This window comes from Sminthopsis crassicaudata, chromosome 2, assembly GCF_048593235.1.
Source record: "Sminthopsis crassicaudata isolate SCR6 chromosome 2, ASM4859323v1, whole genome shotgun sequence".
NCBI lineage: Eukaryota > Metazoa > Chordata > Mammalia > Dasyuromorphia > Dasyuridae > Sminthopsis > Sminthopsis crassicaudata.
The window spans coordinates 102,839,772-102,862,263 of NC_133618.1; the positions used below are offsets into that span (position 1 = coordinate 102,839,772).

Genomic DNA, 22,492 nt, shown 5'->3' on the forward strand with positions numbered 1-22,492 from the left:
GGGGAAGCTGCCACCCCAAAGGCCGAGACTAGGAGTCCGAGGGCGAACCTGTGTGCTCCCCCATCCCCCAGTCCTCCTCTCCCCCACCTCCAACTCCGCCCGCCCGCTGGTGTGGGCGTCCCCCACTCTGTGAAATCCGAAGGGAGGCTGCGTTCTGCGGGCCGAGCGGACCGTGTCCCCTCTTCTTAGGTCGGGACCCGAGCTCGCGGGGCTAGAGCGACGGTCTCCTAGCGACCGTCGGGAGTCACAGTAGCAGCCCTCTAGGTTAGCCTTTATTTGGAAGTCTTTTTTTTTTTTTTAACCAAAAAAAAAAAAGGGCCCAGAGATTCTGGGCGCTCGCCCCATGACCCGGTGTCAAGATTTCGAGAGTTCCACGAATAATAAGAAGATTGAGGATGATGTGGCTTCCTCCAAGGAAGGAGATGGGTGAGACCCACAACCTAGACCTTCGTAGCTTTCCCCCTTCCTTACCTCTCTTCCATGCTTTTCTGGGAGAGGTTCCAGGTTCCAACACCTACTGAAGCGCCCAGGTAGTCCACACGTAACGAGGTATTGAGTAGGATTCGAGGAGTAGAGACAAATCCCTTACAGAGGAGCTAGAATGGGGACATCTATGTGGACCGATCAATTCTTATGAATAAGTGCAATGAACAGCTGTCTTCCAATGTGGTTTGAGGTTCCCCCTCCTTTGGAAAGTCTTTCTTCTCGAGCTTTCAGGAGCTTGTCACTGATGCTAAATTCGCCCACTGGAGCCAGTGCTTAAAAGCTTAATTGCTCCGGAAGATGCAAATGTTTCTAGAGCAATACCTTTAGATACTTAAGACTTTTCTGGTGAGTTTTCCAGAACTTTACAGACTATATCAGTAGACAGTGGAAAGAACCTGGGGACTGGGATTCTAGTCCTAGCATCAAAGAAAGAACAATAGGATTGGATGGGAGAAAGAGTCAGCAAGTATTTATTAAGCACCTAAGAATGTGTCTGACACTGTGATAACCTGTGGAGATACAAAAATAGGCAAAAACAGCAACAACCCCTGCTATCAATGTATTTACTAATGAGACAAAATTTGCGAAGCATAACATACATACTATAAACACACACAGTAAATTGGACAATCTCAGGGAGAGCACTGATGGAGGATTAGGAAAGGCTTCTTATTAGAAGGAGGGATTTGAGCTGAAACTTGAAGAATACCAGGAGGCAGAAATGAGAAGGGAGGTCATCAGGGACAGGTAGTGAGAAATGCCCATATTCCAAAAACGGAATATCCTGTGCAATGATTAACAAGGAAGCAAGTGTCTCCAAGCGATTAAAGTGCATGAAAGTAATGTCGAAGAAAACTGACATGGAACAAAATAGAAAGGGGCTAGGTTGTAAAAAAAAAAAAAAAAAAAAAAAAAAAAAGGTTACAAAAGTTAAATTGGATTTTAATTGATCTTTGAAATAATAGGGAGTCACAGGAGTTTATTGAATAAATAAAGTGACATGTTGATACCTATGGTTTAGGAAGATCATTTTGGTAGCAAATGGAGAATGGACTGAAATTGGAAGAAGGTAATTGCCATAGTTCAGGCATGACATGTTGAGGGCCTGTAACAAAGTGGCGAAGAGGATGTATATAAGATGTTCTGAAGGTACTTGAGGATAACTGGGAATTGGCAACAAGTAACATATGAGGGGCAAGAGTGAAAAATCAAAGATATCTAGGTTACAAATCTAGGTAACTGGCAGAATGGTGATACTTTCAGCAGTAAAAATGAAATTAAGAATAAGAGGAAAGTTTTGGGAAAAAGAAAATGACTTCATTTTTGGACATGTTAACTTTAAAATATCTATGGTACATCCAGTACAAGATGTCCAAAAAGGCAGTTGGAGATGTGAAACTGGAGCCCAGCAGAAAGAATAGAGCTGGATAGATCCAGGAACAATCTACTTAGAAATAGTACATTAGCCTTGGGAACTGAGGAGGTCACTAAGCAAAATAAGAAAAGAGATGGACAGAACTTTGAAGATCATCCATGGTTAGTAGAGGAATCCATGTGAAAATCCAGCAAAAGAAAGGTATCAGGAGAATCAGGAGAAATCAGGATCACAAAAACCTAGAGAAGAGAATATTAAGAAGAAGGTAATTGACAGTGAAATGCTGCAGAAGAAGGATGAGAGTTGAGGTTTGACAGTTCAAAGATTATTGGTGCCTTTGGAGAGAATAGTTTGAGTTGAATGAGGAGAATCAGAAACCAAACTAGCGAGTTTAGAAGAGAGGAGGAAAGGAAGGAAAGGGATTTAGCCCTGAAAAATAAACAAGATTTAAGATTATATCTAACAAGGACAGAATATTAAGACCTATATCCTTGAACTGATTGACTCATGGTATTATTGCTAGTAAACATTAAAGCAAATAGATTCAAAATACCAGTTCAAACCATTCGATCAGACTTTGAGTGACTAGATATACATACTTCAATCTGCATGATTTTGTCATCATTATTTGCTATAAACAAGATTCTGCATAAGAATTTATAATTAGAAAATGTAAAATGAGAAATCATTATCAGCTGAGGTCTCAATTTTGTTTTTAAGTAATCTTTTTTTCAAAAAGAGCATTTTAACAATCTAGTCAACTCATAACTACTTTCATGGTAATAGCTAATATTTCAATACTACTTTAAGCTTTATAAATTATTTTACACACATTATTTTATTTGCCTTCAGAAGATAAGCATTTTGGGTCTCAATCTCCATTTTTTTGTAGAAGCTTAAAGTGGTGACTTGCCCCAGAGGTTACATAGGTAAAGAGATGCAGGAGCATAGATCTCTCCCAACACCAGACTCAACATTCTTTCTATCGTTACCACAGCTTTTAAGTGAATAGCCAAAACTCTGAGGAAATTTACATAGTATTTTATATAATTACCAAATTATCAATAAACATTCAAATACTAATTGGAATAAATGGATTTTTTTCCAGAAAAGATAATTCTGAAATATCAGATGTTCATTTGCCAGCTATAGTAGAGAAAAAAGAAAAAGACAAACATGAAAATGAAGTCAAAAAAACAGAGCAGAATTCAGAAAATACACATCCCAGGAGACCAATTGTAATGTATGCCAAATTCATAAGAACTAATGCAAGATTCAGTAATGAGCCAGTGGGCTACATAGACCATCCGGACATGAGAGACAATCAGGTAGGTCTGATGATAGTTATCACTGCCTTAAAAAGGGGGATAATGTTATAGATACTTTAATAATAGTAATTCAAGGTAATTTCTCATGTTCCATGTGGGATTGAAGAGAATAATTTGTGTCCCCATCATACCTCATAGAATTGTTCTGTTTAATTCAACAAACATTTATTAATTTAGACCATCAGGGACCACCCTGCTTAGTTTCCTGATCTTTTCATTGATGGTTGCAGGCACATACTCCATGATGGTGGAGCATCTTGAGGTGCCCTAGTACTCCATTCAACACTGAAGGCACCTGGGGAGAACACCAGGTCTTTTATGCTTCTTAGAGAGCTACTACTACCTCTGTACATTTTTTTTTGTAAAGCCTTTCAATCATAAGTCAAGGGGATGAAGTCAGTGTGAATTTATAGGAAGGAAGAAAACAAGCATTTATTAAATAAGTGCCTACAATGTGCCAGGCGATATGCTAAACATTTTATAAATATTATCTTCTTTGATCCTTACTAGTGCTCTTAAGAAACTAAGACAGACAGAGGTTGAGTTATCCATTGAGCCACCAGCTAAAGTTTTGACACATAGTTCAAGGTACTATCAAATCAGTAAAATCATGTTCTTTTACAGCACTCTTTTACTAGATTTCATTGAATTATAATGGGTCAACCACATAAGAATAGCTTTGCCATCTAAAAAACTAGATGAGATATAATGAAAATATATTCACATTACCACTCTTCAGGCTTTATATACCATACCCTGTTCCATATGTAGTCCAATCACAACCAATCTTATGGCTTAGGGAAAGAAAGTAAAAAAGAAGGAAGGGAAAGAAGGATATATTAAGCACTTACTGTATGACAGGAGTATGTTAAACCCTTCACAGATAAGGTTATAAACATAATCATTAAATAAAATAAAAGTAGTGGAATGAAAATGTAAAAAAAAAAAAAACCTATTAAAACAGAATCTTACCTAAAACAATTGAGGATGAAAATGAAAGAATACAAATAGATGAAAAATGGAAAATATCTATAATTTTTTTACAACCAACTCTTTTTTACCATCATGAAAAATGGAGCTTTCACATTTGGGCTCTAATATCATAGTGCTGGATATATTTCTTGAGTTAGTAGAAATGGCACTGAAGAAAAAAAATGGGGAAAAAGCAGCTGGATGAGACTACACATAAATGGAAAGAACTTCTTGCTAGAATTGAGACAATCTTGAGGATATCAAGAGATGGATTTTCAAGGTATCTGAAGGAAGAGGGAGTATTGCAAAGACAAAATTTTTTCTTTCCTAATTGTTATCCCTCCTCCAAAAGTTACCAAGTTTCTATATCATTGACCCTTTTTTCCCATCCACATAAAATTTTTATGAAAAAAATTACCATATATCACATACATCCCTAATGGTAAAAAAAAAAAAAAAGAAAAAAAAAGATAAGCTTTTAAAAGTAATATTCCACAGCAGAGCATGCTTTTACTATCTCACAGATGATCCCACTCTGCTAATCATTTGCCAACTATAAAAAATCCTTTGATTTACTAGAGAAAAATGCAGCTTTAAGAAAAACAAATTATTTCCCAGGAATATGTTGACATTACTTAAGATTGCTTAAAAGACAAAATAATAGAGATAACTATTTTTGATGACTCTCGTTAAGTTCAACCAAAATGTAAAACAGGTAGACATACTTATTAGAAGCATTCATGAAAAATGGAGATCTTCAGCATAGAGTCCAAGTTAAAGAGGAGTTCTATGAGGATTGTGAGTTCCTTCAGATGCTCTTATTTGTACTGATTGCAACAAAAGCTTTAATTTTGTAACCTCTTCAGTAAAATCCAGTATCATTCAAAAGTCTTGCCTATCTTAAACATTGCCAATGGACAATGAGCAACAGAATTTAATAGAATAAAAAGCAAGTTGGGTTGCCTTATGGATATTGGGTGATTTTAATGGTTCTTAAGTAGCTTCTTTAAAAACAAACAAAACAAAACAAAATAAAAAAAACATTTTTTAAAAATACCAGTCATATTAAAATTCTAGGGATGTAATCCTTAGAGCATGTAAAGCTATAATCTCTGAAGAATTGGTATGTAAGATGCCATCAAAATAGCATAACCAGAAAAAAAGATAACCAGAGTGAGAAACAATGGAATCTCCACACATTCCATTGGTATCTAGGGCATATGAAATAGGATTCAAGGAAGCCCCTGTTGAGTGAACCTCTTCTAGAGAACTTATGGAAGGATGTGAATGAGAATATCACAGAAAATGCATGTATGTATGAGTTAGAATATGAATCACTGAAATGAATATCTATATCACATTCAGTTCCTGCATCTACAAAACTAAAATAATACTTAATTCTAATATCATAGTACGAGGCCATTAGAAAGCTTAAATAACATCATGCATGGTAGACTATAAAGTTTTATGTAAATGTCAATTGTCTCATGGCTATTATCCACAATGATATTTAAAACAGAAAAACATAATTTAATCAGTCACAGAATCTTAGAGTTGACTCAGAGGCCTAGTCTAACATAAACTAAGTAATGAAATCTGCCATATTATATCCCAGAAAACTTTGAAAGGAAAACTCGATGCTGGAGGCAGATTATTTCACTTTTGGAATTTTTTCTTGTAATAAGCCTAAAACTTTCTTGTTATACTTTCCATCCATTGTTTCTGGTTCTGACCTGAGAAAATCAGCAGAACAAATCTAATTGCTCTTCACAGATTGAAACAAAACAAGACCTTAGTACTTAAAGTATCACGTTTATCCACCTCCAAATCTTTTTTATCCAAGCTAGACCTTCCCAACTCCTTTAACCTAGCTTCTTGCAGCATGATGTCTTTTGCAGAAGGATTACCTTTCTCTGGATAATTGCCGCTTACCTATGACCTTCCTAAAATGTGGGGACCAGAACTGTAAATAACATTCCAGATATGGTCTGACTAGGGCAGGGGACAATGGAACTATTATTCCCCTAGTCCAGAACATTGTGAATGTCCTGTTTAATGCATATAAGAATTCATAAGCTTTCTTGGTTGTCATAATCCATTATTATAGCTAATGCTAGTATTTGTACAATACTTGAAGGTTTGTAAAATAATTTACCAATATCTCATTTTGTTTTTAAAAACAATCAAGGTGGTTACTATTGTTATCTGCATTTTAAGCGATGTGGAAACAAGCACAGAGAAATGAGAATGACTTGCTAGTAAGTTTCTCAGAACTCTTCTTCCTATTTCTAATTCAAGTACTCTATCCACTGAGCCACCTTGTTGCCTTTATTAATTTATTAAGAGCTTATAGTTCATTGAATCCCCAACTGTATTTCAGAGAAACCATTGTCTGATAGCCATGCTAACTTATAATGAAGTGGATTTTTAACTTCTATGAGACTTGATAATTGTCCCTCTTGAACTTTATCTTGTTTTATAGGATTTAGATTTAGAGTTGGAAAGGATTTGATTCTGCCTAATGTTCTCAATCATCAGTATCTTTTTGTGTTATGACTATCACACAATGTATTAGCCATCCTCGTCAGTTTTGTATCATCTGCAAATTTGATAAGTAAGGCATCCACTGGGACAATGGTAATGCTTGCTTCAGGACATTCCAGCACACTGGGCACATCTGATGCACTCTCTTTGGACATTTGGGATGCCATGCCCCCTTTACAGAAATCATTCATCAAAGTGTTAATTGACATAAGGCCACGCACAAATTCCTGTAACCCATTTGTTAATTAAGTTCATAGCTAGGAGAGCTATACTTTATCCCTTTCTCTCTTTCAGATTCCCATAGAGAAAAGAGAAATGCAAGTTACAGTTACTTATGATTTATTTGACTTAGAAGTTAAATGCCAAACTTCTTACATTGATGAGGTCAATCAGTTCTATCATAAAACAAATAGAAAATTGTATGTGAATGTGGAACTGTTCTTTTAATATAAAAACCCTTAAATGAAGTACATTAAAATATCAGTTGTCAGGCATTTAAAAAGGCAACTTTCAGGTTATTTTATATAAGTGTGTTGGAGGTTTTTTTGAGATAACTATTGGAAAATTGTCTTTTTGTTTGGTTTTATTTTAAATTAGTATTGTTAAGCCACGGTCTATACTATTGAAATAGAGCTGGTTTTAATCCAAGTAGAATTATAATATCCTCCGAAATCCAAGTTTAAATATTTTTCTTGGCATTGTTCTGATTTCTTTAGTTTTTTTGTAAGAAAGTTAAATAAATAATTTCAAACATCAAAATGATGTATTGAATACAATTACCATTAGAGTCCAGATTAACAAAAAAAGACTGAGTTGCAAAGTATAAATGTTCGAATCTTTAGGGCAATCCAACTTGCTGTTGAAGATAGAGAAAAATAAACATATGAAAAAGGGCAATGGAGACTACTTTTGCAAGGCCAACATGATGGCTTTTCCAGCAAATATAAGTGAGTGAAAGACTGCAAGGAAATAAGGTTATTGCATTCCCATTGTTGTTGTTCAGTCAGATCCAATTTTTGTGACCCCTTTTGGAGTTTTCAGATACTGGAGGCATTTTTTTCTTCAGCTCATTTTACAGATAAGGAATTTGAGGAATGCAGAGTAATGTGACTTGTCCAAGATCACACAGCTAATAAATGCCTGAGGCATTATCCACTGGACCACCTAGCTGTCCACATTCCCATTACAAAAGAAAGAAAGAAAAATAACATCCTATAGAAGAAAAAATAAATATTCCTTCCACCCTCTAACATTTTGATCCCCTTCAAAAACTAAGGACAACAACCAGTTCTTTCCACCGCTTCCCTACCAATTGCTCAGTTAACAAGCATTATTAAGGTCTGGAAATTAAATGATAAGCAAATACAGTCTCTGCTCAATGGGAGTTTATGTTTTAGTGATAAAAGGAAACATCTAAATAAGTAAGTACATGAAAGATACAATACACAGTATACAGAAGGAAATTTATAGTGGAAGTCTTACTCCTATAGTCTGAGGGAATCAGGAAAATCATCCCATAGAAAGTAGCTAGGGATTCTAAGAATATTGAAGGAAATCAGGGATTCTAAGAGACAGAGCTAATTATGCTAAGCTTTCTAGGCTTGGAAGATGGTCAGTATAAATGCATGAAAATGAAAAATACAGGGAGAATGAACAGCCAGTATAGTTGGATCATAGAGTGACTCGAAGAGAATAAAGTAGTAAAATACTGTTATGAAAGGCTCTGAATTTCAAACAGAAGTTTTAATATTTGATCTTGGAAGTCATATGGAGCTACTCAGTTTTTATTGAATATGGGTGTAAAATATGGTCAAATTTGATCTTTAGGAAGATATATCACTTTTGCAACTGAATAGAAGGTGGATGGTGATGATGAGAAACTTGAGTCAGGGAGATAGATGAACCAGACTACCACAATAATCCAGGCTAAGAGGCCTGTACTAGAGTGATGGCCATGGGAATAAAGAGGAGGCAAATGTGAGTGATGTTAATAAGGTATAATAAGGTAAAAATTAAAGTATAAATGACAAGATTTGGCTACTGGTTGGATTTTTGGGATGAGAGTTAAAAGTTAAAGACGAAACTAAGGGTTCAAATCTAGGTATGTGGAAAGATAGTGTTATCCTTGAAAGTAATAAGAAAGTTGGGGAGAGAAGATGGTTTGGGAAGAAAGATAGTGAATTTTGTTTGGAACTTAGTGAGTTTTAGATAAGAATAATTTACCCAAGAGGGAAATGATCAAAGTAAAGAATATATTACAATTTTTAAAACTATCAAAGAATGATTAAAGTAGTAAAAGTATCTAAAATATCACAGATGGAAAAAGAAACAGCATAGAATATTCCTATAAGTTCTCAAAAGGACAAATGCCATATTTTTAAAGAATATAAGCAATAATATCAGTAAGAGAATGATAAGAACAAATAAGTGAGCTTTTGTACATTTAAAATCACAAGATAAACAGAAATTAAAATTGAAATTATAAAGAAGATTGGGAGGGAACAAAGAAAACCCCCAAAAAAATCAATAGTAGCAACAAAAGCATATATGGATTATAGCTGAAACTACAATTGCAGGCAATGAAGATAAATGTGGAAAAATAAGTCTAAAAATAATTTAGCTATTGAGAAAAATAAATATCACCAAGATAAATTAACCATAGGTTGTAGCTGCAGAAATACTATATATGAAACATCCGCATCAAACATTCAGGCGATTTTGCATCAAGAAAGGCATCTAGCTATGACTCAGTTTTAAGCATCACACATATATAATCTGCTCCTAGAAGGATTTAGCTATAATTTTCTTTTAAACTTGTATAATCTGGCCCTTAAAGTACAATAAGGAATGTTAAGAATAAAAAGCAAAGAAGCTAAAATATAAATACCTTAGAATTAATAACCCCAGTAATTTTATTTTTTTAAAGTTTTAAAATTAGATTTTTAATCAAGGAAAATTTGTTTCCTATTCCTTTTTGTATGGATTCTTACAAAATGCTAAGTCACTGGAATTGATAGAGACAATAATTATCTAATTTAGCATGGTTCAATATGATTGATCTGATCCTGCAAGGAGATATTATGAGCCAGAACTTGAAACAAGGTACTAAGTGGAATTGAGGAGACAATAGTTAAATCTAGTTTAGCATTGATTTAATCCTACAACAAATAATGATTTCCTAGTGATATAATGATTGATATATACTCAGTGTGGGGAATGTAAAGAGGAGGTCTCAGGGCCAGGAAGGAGAAGCCGACTAGAAGCTCTCAGAGCCTCAGCCAGGATTCAGTCAAGGAGATTCATAAGTCAGAGAAGGCAGGCCTCTCAGAACCAAGGAGAGAGATAGTCCTCCAGAAAGCTAACTGGGCCCAAGGAAGGAGACAAGACTTGGAAAGAGACAACAAAGGATTTGAACTTTAACTTCTGGCTGCATTTGGGATGATTACACTGAACTGAAACTAAGGCTGCCTCCAGAAGCCCCCCAAGAAACCTGCTCCCAGAGAACATTATATTTTAAAGAAGAATATTACATTTTGGCATCCAAACGTGGGACAGACATGATCCTGATTTCAGTGGAAAAGTTTCCTCCATCCAGAAATTAGGGTACGTACAACAAGGAAACTTTGTTAAAAGGCTAAAGTTAGCACTTCAGCTAAAATAGGACAGATGTTTAGAAAAGTCTTCTTTTCCAGTTCAAGGAAAATGTGTAGAAAGCATTGTCAGACTTATAAAAAGCCAATGTTTGATTATAATTTGGGAGCAGATCACTGAACTTTTAGAAACTGTGCAATAACATGTCCTTGGTTTTATAAGGAAAAAGAATTACATCCATATGAGTGGAAATTAGCAAGAGAGCAACTATGTCAATTCTACAATGAAAATGGACCTGACTCAATTTCCAAAGACATACTTAATACATATAATTTAATACAACTGGCTTTAGGAAATTCTTATAAGTTATAGAATAAGGAAAAAAGATGAAAGAGCAGGAGAGGGAGGATCAAATTAAACTAGGTGAAAAGGACGAAGAATCAGATAAGAATGGAGTTAAGTACAATTCTAAGTATGGTACTTCACAGCAGGAGAAATTAGGTCATTCCACATCCCCATTATGACAAGATTACAAAAGGCATTAGTTAAGGTAAAAAACTAAGGACAGGATATATCTGATTTTAAAATACTGTATACCCTGTGATTGAAGAGCTTGACTCTTTAGGTCAAAAAAGGAGAAGATATACTCCTTTTGATCTGGAAAAAATCAAGGATTTGAAAAAATGTTGCACTCTTTATGGGGCTACATCATCTTATGTTAAGATGTTACTAGATAATTTGGCTTATGAAATCTTAACTCCCAGTGATTGGAAATCCATAGCAAGGACATGTTTAGAACCTGGACAAAACTTGTTGTGGCTTTCAGAGTATAGTGAATTATGTAGGATTCAAGCCCAGCACAATAAGCAAATTGGAATTAATGTACAAATCACTTTTGACCAACCAACAGATGAAGGTCAGTATGCAGAGAATTTAGAACAGATTTATTACCCCATAACAGCTTATGAACAAATTGCTACTGCTTCTATAAAAGCTTGGAGCTCCCTCCCAGGGAAAGATGAAGGTAAAGCCTTCACAAAAATAAAGCAAGGTCCCAATGAACTCTTTGCGGATTTTGTGGGACATCTGAAAACAGCTGTAACAAGAACCTTTGGAAAAAAATGCAGCTACAAGAATAATGATAAGACAACTGGCTAAGGAAAAAGGTAATGAGGTATGAAGAAGAATTATATGGGGACTATACAAAGATGCTCCTTTAGATGAGATCATAAGACTCTGTGCTACAGTGGGCATAAATGCTTATTATACTCAGACTATGATGAACATGGAAAGAAAGGGTCCCTCTTGGCAATGGATTCTAGAGAGAGTTGTTGATGTTTTCAGTGTGGAAAAATAGGACATCTTAGAGCTCAGTGTAGATATAGAGATAGAGTGAGAAGACAGGGTGAGAGAAGACCTAAAACCCTATGTCCAAACTGCCACAAGGGCTTCTACTGGGCCTCAGAATATAGATTGACCCAGGGAAATGAGAGGCAGGACCCAGCTCCAAGATATCATACAAAAGACAGGTGGGGCATGATGGCAGCTGAGTTTACACCCAGAGAGTCTTTAGAAGGTCAGATCTCTGATGTGATCTATCAAACAAAAAGCAATCAAATAGCAGAAAGGGATTACAATTGAAGAGAATACAGGCTTTTTTAACTCAACAGAAGGGCAGTGTCCAGTGCGAGAAGCTCCAATATATTACCAGATCATGAGGAGAGATTAAGAAAGTGGTGAATAGAAAGGAGCAGATAGGTTAACTGCTTGGGGAACAGGGTTTGCTTGTATTTCTACAGATGGAGAAGGAATCAGATGGGTGCCAACGAGTCATATTCACCTTGTTCATCAGAAAGAGACACAGAAAAAAAGAAAAACCTCAAAACAAAGAAGACCTAAGAACAAAATCTGCAGGAATCATTGGATTCCCTAACATAAGATGAGACTATTGCAGGACTTGAAAACCAGCAAGAATCATTGAATTCCTTGAGATGAAAAACTGTTGCAGGACTTCAAAATTTGCAAGAATTATTGGATTCCTGGCACATGAACTAATGGACAATAGATTCCTTTTGGTCTATTTCTAGGACTTATGGGCATGTATAATTCCTCATGTTAATTCATGTTATTTGTTACATCACTACTAGTCTGTGTTACTATGTGCTGATGTAATTTATGTAATTATGTGTAATACTTCCCATATTGATAGATTTATGTTTACCTGTTTTAAGAGTGAGACCCTTCAGAAACCCACTAATCTGATTTGATTTCCCATTTCCTTTGGTGTTTTCATCTGCCTTCCTGAGGTGTCAGAGAGGGCATGATCACTTCCTTTTTATGGTGTTTTCACTCCTTTTTTGAGCAGTCAGAGAAGGCGTGATCACATTCTTTTTTGGGGTTCTCACTTCCTTGAGAAGTCAGGGAGGTCATGACACCTATGTTCTAATTCAAAAGAAAGTGGGAGATGTTAGAATTCTTACAAGGTGCTAAATCACTGGAATTGATAGAGACAATAATTATCTAATTTAGCATGGTTCAGTATGATTGATTTGATCCTACAAGGAGATGTTATGGGCCAGAACTTGAAACAAAGTACTAAATGGAATTGAGGGGACAATAGTTAAATCTAGTTTAGCATTGATTTAATCCTACAACAAATAATGGTTTCCTAGTGATGTAATGATTCTGTATACTCAGTGTGGGGAATATAAGGAGGAAGTCTCAGGGCCAGGAAGGAGAAGCCCACTAGAAGCTCTCAAAGCTTCAGCCAGGATTCAGAACCAAAGAGAGAGATAGGCCTCCAGAAAGCTAACTGGGCCCAAGGAAGGAGACAAGACTTGGAAAGAGACAATAAAGGATTTGGACTTTAACTCCTGGCTGCATTTGGGGTGATTACACTGAACTGAAACTAAGGCTGCCTCCAGAAGCCCCCCAAGAAACCTGCTCCCAGAGAACATTATATTTTAAAGAAGAATGTTACACCTTTTACTGTCTCTAGTCTCCAACCTTGAGGAAGAATGAAAAAACAAAGTCCTTATTTTAAAACATGTATAGTCAAAAAAATTCTAACTGGGTGATGTCCAAATAAAAGATGTTTCAATTTGCCTCCTGAGTTCATTCTGCTTTGTAACGTGGTAGGAAGCAAATTTCATCATGAGTCTGGTCATTGCCTTGATCACAGTGTTTTGAAGTCTTTCAGAATAGTGTCCTTATCATATTGTTATTATATAGATTGTCATCATTCTGCTTCGTTCTGTACCAGTTCAGGTAAACCACCTCAGATTTTTCTGAAACTATCTCCTTCATCATTTTTTATCATACAGTAGCATTCTATCATGTCCATATATCATAGCCTTTTCAGCCATTCATCATCTGAAGGACAACCCCTCAGTTTTGAATTTTTTCCAAGAAGAAGTGCTAAAAATATTTTTATGTGTTATTAATGTTCCTTTTACTTAGGACTAAGTCTCCTTTAATCGATCCTCTCTTTTAATTCTTTCTTTTCCCATCTTCTATTTCCCTATTGATCAAAATTTATTTCTGTACCTATATGTATGTATATATATATATATATATATATATATATATATATATATATATATATATATATATATTCTTCCCTTCCTTCAGTTCAGATGAAAGTGAGATTCAAATGTCACCCACTTTCCTACTATATATCTTTTAGTTTTTTCTGGTACTCTACTGAATCAAAGTTAGTCATTGTTTTTCGCTTGTTTCTTACTTTTTTTAGGGGGGTGGGGGGAGAGGTAACTGGGACTAAGTGACTTGCCCAGAGTCACACAGCTAGGAAGTGTTAAGTGTTTGAGGCTAGATTTGAACTCAGGTTCTCCTGATTCTAAGGCCAGTGCTCTCTCCACCATCTCGCTGCCCCTACTCTTACTTAATTCTTAAAAATAATTGACTCACTTTGCTTTTAAGACTGATTGATAAATTTTCATTGTTATTATAATAGCACTCAATATTTTCATTAAATTATTATAAATTAAATACTCAGAACAAAAAACACATAATCAAATGAACTATGGAATAATATCTTGGCATAAAACACTAAAATCTGAACAAATTATTTTTGATTAGATGGAAAAAATATTGATATTATTTAACAAAAATTTTTAAGAACCAATGCATTTCTGAATCCATCTGTGTATTTTAAAAGGCCTCACAGATTTTAAATATTTAAGGATTAAGCCAGTATAAAACTGTGAAAGTTTTTTGCATTTGGTTACTAAGTAACTATATGGTCTAAGTGTGAACTATTTTAGGTGCTTTCTTTGGGTTTCAGGCCCAGATGCTTTTAAAGGGCTACTATATTCACATAAGCTATTCAAAATCTGTGATCTGTAAATATCCATTTCTTGCCTTCAAATAGCAGGTTGAGTTTTATAATGAAAGATTATTTCATCTTCCATTTCTTTTTGGAGATATCTACTGTGATCTTGTTTGATGTTTTTTTATTATTCCATAGCTATTTTCTTTCCTTTTTAGGATTTTAGGATTTGTTCCTTGTTGTAATGCTGGAGTTTAACAAAATAAATGTGTTCAAGAGAGCTGAATATTTGATTTTTCCCCTTTTGAGATAGTGTAGGTGCTTTCTATTTATGAATTGTTACTTCTTTTTGATAGAAGTACAACTAGAAAGTTCTTTTGAGAGTTCTTTCTGGAATAAAAATTAGATTTTTTTTCTTCTTTTCTTCTTTTTCTAAATCTACTAGGATTGAGAGGTAGAACCAAAATGATAGAATAGTAAAAAGTATAAGCAAGGCTTATTCTACATCTCTTCCATACATATTTAGAAAATTCATTACCCTAAGTCCAGCTTAAAAAATTCTAAAAAGAAATCACACTGTAATTTTTCCAGTTTCAGCAAAGGGAGACAGACAAAAATGTTAGAACACTGTGGGATTTAGCTAGGAAGAGGCTTTGTACCAGGACAAGAAGAGGTCTCAGCTGCAGCAGATGTGGAGCCTGATCTACTGAAGGGCCCAGAAACAGATATCACCTGGCAGCTCTATCACTTACTATCTAATTTTAGGTCATAAATCAAAGGATGATTAAGGAGAGGACATACTGCATTATGACTCTGGCCCCAGGAGTAGAGAAGGGTCTCAGTTCCAATCTCCACATTTGTTTGTAATATTATGTCATAGCAACAATCAACTTGTCAATCAGTATTAAAAGTAAAGTAAATCAATTATTTTTAAGAATTATAAGAAATGTTTAGCATTAAATAAGAAATAAGGGGGAAACAATGACTAATAGTATTATTATTCAATAGAGTCATACCTAAAAGGTATATCTAAAATAAAAATAGAATTTGATAGGTAGCATGAAAAAGAGTGTCTTAATTTTGCCCACTGTAACAGGTGCATATACCATTTTAACCGTGTATCCTTAAAGATTAGGTTAAGTTTTTTTCAGTTTCTATTTAAAATAATTTTGGTTTTAAAATGTAGGAGGCAAATGTAGGAGGACTTTGTGAATTTAACCAATAAAATAAGATTTCCCTCTCATGATAATAAAACTATTATTAAGTAGACAAATTGTAGAGAGTTGTCTATTAATTTTCTCCATAGAGAGAAGAAAAAACACAAATTTCAAAGATTTACAATTCCTGCTCTCAAAGGATCTTATATCTAGTAGTAAACACAAGGCATGTATATAAATGGCCAACTTGATAATTAGAATCTGAGTACTAAAGATAGATTTAGAGTGGGAAGACAGTTTCAGTACTTTATAGGTCTTCTATTACAATGCATTTACTTCTTGTTGCTATTCAATTATTTCCATCATGTGTAACACTTTGTGACCCCATTGGGGGTTTTCTTAGCAAAGATACTGGAATGGTTTTGCCATTTCTTTCTATCGCTCATTTTGCAAACAAATAAACTGAGGCAAATAGAGTCATACAGCTTGTATCTGAGGTCAGATTTGAATTCATGAAGATGAGTCTTCCTGACTTTGGGCTCAGATTTTTTTCCATTCTAATACCTACCTTCCCACAGATAAGGAAACTGAGGGCCACAGAAGTTGATTGAATCTCCCAAGTTCTAGCATATCATACTGCCTTTCAGAAAAATAATACTTTTGTTTGATTGCAGAGAACATTAAAGCCAGAAATATGAGATAAAGCTGGAAAGGTAAGTTCTTACACATTATAGATGACTTTGACTATGAGGCAAAGGAATTGATTTGATTGGTAAAAGGGAACCACTGAAGAATTTTGAGTGAAGATACATGGCCACATTTATGCATTAAAAAAACAACAACAAAAACTATTGTTGAGTATACCAGCATCCTCCCAGTTACTCAGACTCAGAATCTAGGTGCTATCCTTGACTTCTTACTCACATCTATTGCATATATCAAATGTATTGTCAACCCTGTCATTTGTACCTCCACAATATTTTTTAGATGTGTCCCCTTCTTTCCACTCATCCAACCACCACTTCATGTCTGAACTACTGCACTAGTCTTCTGATCGATAATGTTGATTCAAGTCTTGCCCCCTTCTAGTTCATCCTTCACTCAGCTGCCAAAGTGTATAAAGTATATACTTTAAAGTATATAGGATTTAAAGTATAAGACTGATCATGACCTATTTTCTCTAGGATTAAATGTAAAAATTATCTTTTTGGTTTTATGAATCCCTTCTTACATGTCCATTCTTATGTTTTATTATTCTCCACATGCTCTGCAATCCATCAACCCTAGCTTTCATGCTATTACACGTGTTTCAGCTCCTGACACCATGCCTTCTTACTGGCTATTTCCCGAGCCATGCTCCCTTCTCGTCTCTATCCCCTGACCATTCATTTCAATACTTAGTTCAAATCTCCTCAGCTGCAAAAGGCCTTTCCAAATTATCCTGATCCCCACTGCTAGTGCCTTCCCTCTGAGATTGCCCCCTCCCTATTATCTTGAATGGATCCTCTCTCTCTCTCTCTCTCTCTCTCTCTCTCTCTCTCTCTCTCTCTCTCTCTCTCTCTCTCTCTCTCTCTGTATATATATATATATATATATATATATATATATATATATATATATATATATATATATATATATATATATATATATATATATATATATATATATATATATATATATATATATATAAAATTATTGGCATGCTGTATCCATCTTAGAATGTTATCTTTTTGAGGATAGAAACCATGTTTTTTTCTTTGTATCCCCAATGTTTTGCTAAGATATGATAAGGACTTAATAAATCTTTTTAAAACTGACTAAAATGTATGAAAAATATATTGGAGACAAGAGAGAACAGAGGTAGGAAAACATGTTAGAAGACTACAATAGTCCACATGGAGTAATGAGATTATTATATTAGAGATCTGTTAGCAAAGGGAATAGTAAGAAAGGGAGAGGTGTGGGGGGCACTATGAAAGTAGAATCAATAGAATTTAGTAATCTGATTGAATGGGATTATGAGAGAAAGAGATAAAAATAATTCTAAGGGGTGGATGAAAAGTCAGGATTTTTGCTTAGCTTAACCAGCACATTTCTTCCATAACAACCTGGAAAACTCTCTAGACCAAATTTTAATTGGGAAGGTGAAGAAAAATCATCTTGAGTCATTTTTTCCAGCCTAAAGCAATTTAGAAAGATAGCAAGCCCTATGGACATTGTGATGGGATCAACAATGAACATGGCAGTAGGTGGAGCAGCAGTAGGCAGAAGCTTTCCAGCATCAAAGGAGAGAAAGGGGGCCATATAGAATCCCAGAGCAAGAAGCACTGAAGCAGAGAGATCCCAGCAGACCTGTAATGTAATCCTGGGAGCAGAAATGGATGCCATCTGGCATCTCTGTTACCCCTTACCTAATTGCAGGTTATAGATCTAAGGCAGAAAAGAGCAATCTTGAGCAAGTGCAGGGCTTTGTACTGAACATAGAATAAGGAACAAAATGTAGCCATATAACTGAACTGAGGAGCAGAGTAGTGACTCAGTTCTAACCTTTAGCATCTAAACCTGCAGTGGAATAACTGATATGAGAGTCTTAAGCCAAAGAGGAACCAACAATTAAGTTGTTCTGAACTTATTAGTGTGCTGAAACTCAACCTCACCCAAAATAAGAGGCTCAAACCTGGCTTAGGAAATTTCAGAGCTCAGATCAAGAAGGCAGTGAGCACACCTCTCCCTGAATCACACTATGTGGAGATCACTGAAAACTTGCAGGTCCCTGGTTTGAGCTATGGAAGGAAAAAAAGAATATAAAAGGATAGAAGTTTAAACCAAATATTATCCCTAGAAGTAAGCAGAGCTCACTGAAAGAATGGGCAAACAAAAAAACCCAATGAAAAATGCAGATTGAACATAAATCCAATAGGAATTCTTGGGAGAGTTAAATAAGAAATTTTTAAAAGGGGGGGGTGTTAAAAAATACAAATAAGGATGTTCCAGAAAAAAATGAGAATGGAAATGAGAACTGTGCAAGAAACCTGTGAGAATTAATATCTTGGTAAGAAAACCAGAAAACCTTGCTGCAGAAAATAAATCTAAATTGGTCAAATGAAGCTAATCACTCCATGAAACATCAAGAAATAATAATATAAAGACAAGACAGAAGGGAGGAAGGAAGAAAAAAGAAATAATAAGTAAAGGAAAGAGAGAGAGAAAAAGGGAGAGAGACAGGCAGAGAGAGGGAAGGAGAGAGAGAGAGAGAAAGAGAGAGAGAGAGAGAGAGAGAGAGAGAGAGAGAGACAGAGAGACAGAGAGACAGAGAGACAGAGAGACAGAGACAGAGAGAGACAGAGAGAGACAGAGAATGTGAAATATGTCATAGGAAAAACAACTGACTTGGAAATAGATTGAGGAAAGATAATTCAAAAATCACTGAACTACCTGAAGACTGTGAACACAAACAAAAAAAAAGAGTTTAGACATCCTATTTCAAGGAAGTTTAGAGGAAAATTACAAAGTTATCTTAGAATTAGAGAATTAGAAATTGGGAAAAAAAAATCCACCTGTCACCATCTGAAAGAAACCCCAAAATGAGAACTTCTGGGAATATTATAGTCAAATTTCTGAGCTTTCAGGTCAAGGACAAAATACCACAATTAGCAAGAACAAAGGGGTGCAAGAACCATGGAACCATAGTATTATACAAGATTTAGCATCTACCATTTAAAGAAATAGTTTGTAATATATTCCAGAAGGCAAAGAATCTATGATTACTATCAAGAATAATCTACCTAGCAAAAATGATTACAACCAGTTTTCATTAACCTAAGTGGACTATTCTGCAGAATTCTCCTTTACCTTGCTGAGCTCTATGTAGCCCTTGACTGTGCAGCTCCAACAGTGGGAGCAGTTTCAGTGCCTGGGGCTCTTGGCAGCCAGAGCACCTTCAATGCTTAGAGCAAAAGTCCCCTGATACAGGATTGCACTGGAGTGCTGCTACTGCCTTCACTGCCACTCCTGCCAGGAGCCAAGCTGGTGTGTGCTCCTACTTCCTTTCCCTGGGGAGTCCAATCTGCCTATTGCGAATATACAATAAAGTGAAAATTGTGTAATGCTACTCAGGAGGGCAGGAAGGGAATGGGCATTTAATAAAATAAAGAAATTTCAAACATTCATGATGAAAAGAGAGGTACTGAATAGAAAAATTTGACATTCAAATTTAGGAACCAAGTATAAAAAGGTAAACAAGTAAGAAATCATAAAAGTTTAAGCAAGATTAAACTATTGACTTTCTTACATTGGGAAATGGTTCCTGTAACCCCCTCAGAATGTTATCATCATCAGGGATCTTGGAGTATAATTGGAGTAAAATGTGATACTATTATATTGGATGAACTCAAAAGAAGAATGGAAGAGTAGGAGAGAGGAATTCACTAAGAGAGGGATGGAAAAGAGGAAGCCCAGGAAAATTATTTCACATAAATGGGGCATGCAAGGAAGAGTACAAAATTAAAGGTGTAGAAGTGAGCAGTGCAAGTTCATTTTTATCTGAACTGGTTCAAGGAAGGAAGAATTTACATTTACTTTGAGGACAGAAATTTGTCTTCCCCAACAGAGAAGTAGAAGGGAAAAGGAGTTAAGAGAAAAGAAGGTGGGACAACAAAAGAGAGGATAGATTAAGGAAAGTAGTAGTTAGAGCAAAACAGACTCTTAAAGAGGGGGAAAAGGTTAAAAAAAAAAAGAATGAATAGTTATAAGAGACTAGGATGAAGGCAAATATACAGTTAACAATCATAGTGTGCATGTGAATAAGCGAACTCAACTACAAGATGAAAAAGGATAGTAGATGGATTAAAACTCAAAATCCAACAATATGTTATGATATACACATTTTTAAAAAGATAAGAGTTAAAATAAGGGGCTAGAACAGAATCTTAACAAATAACGTGGATTTTTTTGAAAAAAAAATAGATGAATCACTGGCTAATTTGTTTAAAAAAAAAGAAAAAAGAAAATCAAATTTTGCTATTCTTCAGTTGTGTCCAGCTCATAGTGACCCCATTTGGGGTTTTCTTGGGAAAGATAATAATGAGATTTGCCACTTCCTTCTCCAGCTCATCATCAAAACAATTTGATACTGGCTTAACTCTGTTTACCCCAGGTGTCTCATATATAAAATGATCTGGAGAAAGAAATGACAAAATACTCCAGTATCTTTGCAAAGACAATCCCAAATGGGGTCACTAAGAGTTGGACATGACTGAAAACTAAATAACAACAAAGAAATAGAAAAGTTGAAAAGCAGAATAGATTATAGAAGCAAAGAGCACAGTAATCTGGAATGTGATAAATTCAAAGATTCCAGCTATTGGGGGAAGAACTTTTTTTTTTAATTTTAAATGTCCTGAAAACTGGAAAATAGTTTGGTAGAAACTCAGCATAGATCACATTGTATGCCAAAATAAGGTCAAAACAAATATAGTGAAACATAAAAGAAATTACCTGAAAAGAAAGATTTGTGGACAGAGAAAGATTTATCACCAAAGAAAAGAGAGTGAGGTTCACTAGAACTAAAATGGATACTATTAATTATAATGCAGTTAAAATTATAAGAAAATCAAGAAACTGGGGGAAGAATCTTTGCAGCAAATTTCCCTGATAAAGTTTTCATTTCTAAAACATATAGGGAACTGAGTCATATTTACAAGAATATGACTATGACCCAATAGACACATGGTCAAATGATATAAATAGGCAGTTTTCAGAGAAAGAAATTCAAGCTATGGAGGAAAATGTTCTAAGTCACTAATGAATTGACCTTTAGGGTCAAAAACTTTTAGAGCAGCTCTTTTGGGGTGAAAAAACATTGGGGAATAGTTGATCTATTGAAAAAGCTACTATATGAACTATATGGAAAAGTTACAATATTTAATGTGATAGATATTATGCTATAAGAAATGATGGAATGGTTTCAGAAAAACCTGAGAAAACAAGTGTGAACTGATGTAAAGTGAAATGAGAAGAATTAAAAGAACATTTTATACAGTAATAACCATACTATAAAGATTATCAACTTTGAAAGATTTCATAATTTTAATTAACACAATAATCTATCACAATTCCTCAAAGGAGTCATTATGTGTGCTATCCATCTCCAGGTAGAGAACTGATAGACTCAGTGCATGAAATATTTTTTCTTCTCTTTATTTTTCTTTATTTTTTTTCTTTTTGCACATGACTGACATGGAAATTTATTTTGCATGACTATATGTACATATTTGTAATAGTTTTCCTTTTCCTAGATTTCTTACTGGCAAAAAGAAGAGTATAAGTGAAGGGAAAGAATTTGGAACTGAAAATAAAATTAAATTGAATTTTTTAAAAAAAGATAATCCTGAAGTTTTAAACACTGAGTATCAGTTGAATTTTGGTTAAAATGAGAAAATAGTATGCATCGTTAAGGTGAAATCCTCATAAGTTTCTTTTTGTAGATATTGAAAAGAAATACTAGCAGGATTTAAGAGCTAAAATAGATATATAAATTTAGGAATCATGTACATAGAGGTTATAGTTAAAGCTGCAAGTTTAAAAAAAAAATCATTGACTAGAGAGAGTAAAGTTAAAAAAAAAAAAAAGGCTGAGAATAGAACTGTGAGGGAAACCCATCTTTAAGGATTCAAGATAAAAATGAAAAGTTAGCAGAGAGATGTACAGAGTTAGAGAAATAAAAGGAGAACTAAGTAAAGGTGGTATCTCA

The 22,492-nt window shown here is 34.8% G+C and overlaps 1 protein-coding gene across 2 annotated transcripts in view; it reads left to right on the forward strand.

The window, feature by feature from the left end:
* Positions 1-277: 277 nt before the first annotated feature.
* CIMIP6 (ciliary microtubule inner protein 6) overlaps positions 278-22,492 on the forward strand; it is a 43,598-nt gene continuing 21,383 nt past the window's right edge. For both annotated transcript variants that reach the window (XM_074285026.1, XM_074285025.1), the window contains exons 1-2: positions 278-426; positions 2,970-3,189. In XM_074285026.1, coding sequence (XP_074141127.1) covers positions 344-426; positions 2,970-3,189 — 303 coding nt within the window. In that variant the 5' untranslated portion in view covers positions 278-343. The remainder of the gene's footprint in view (positions 427-2,969; positions 3,190-22,492) is intronic.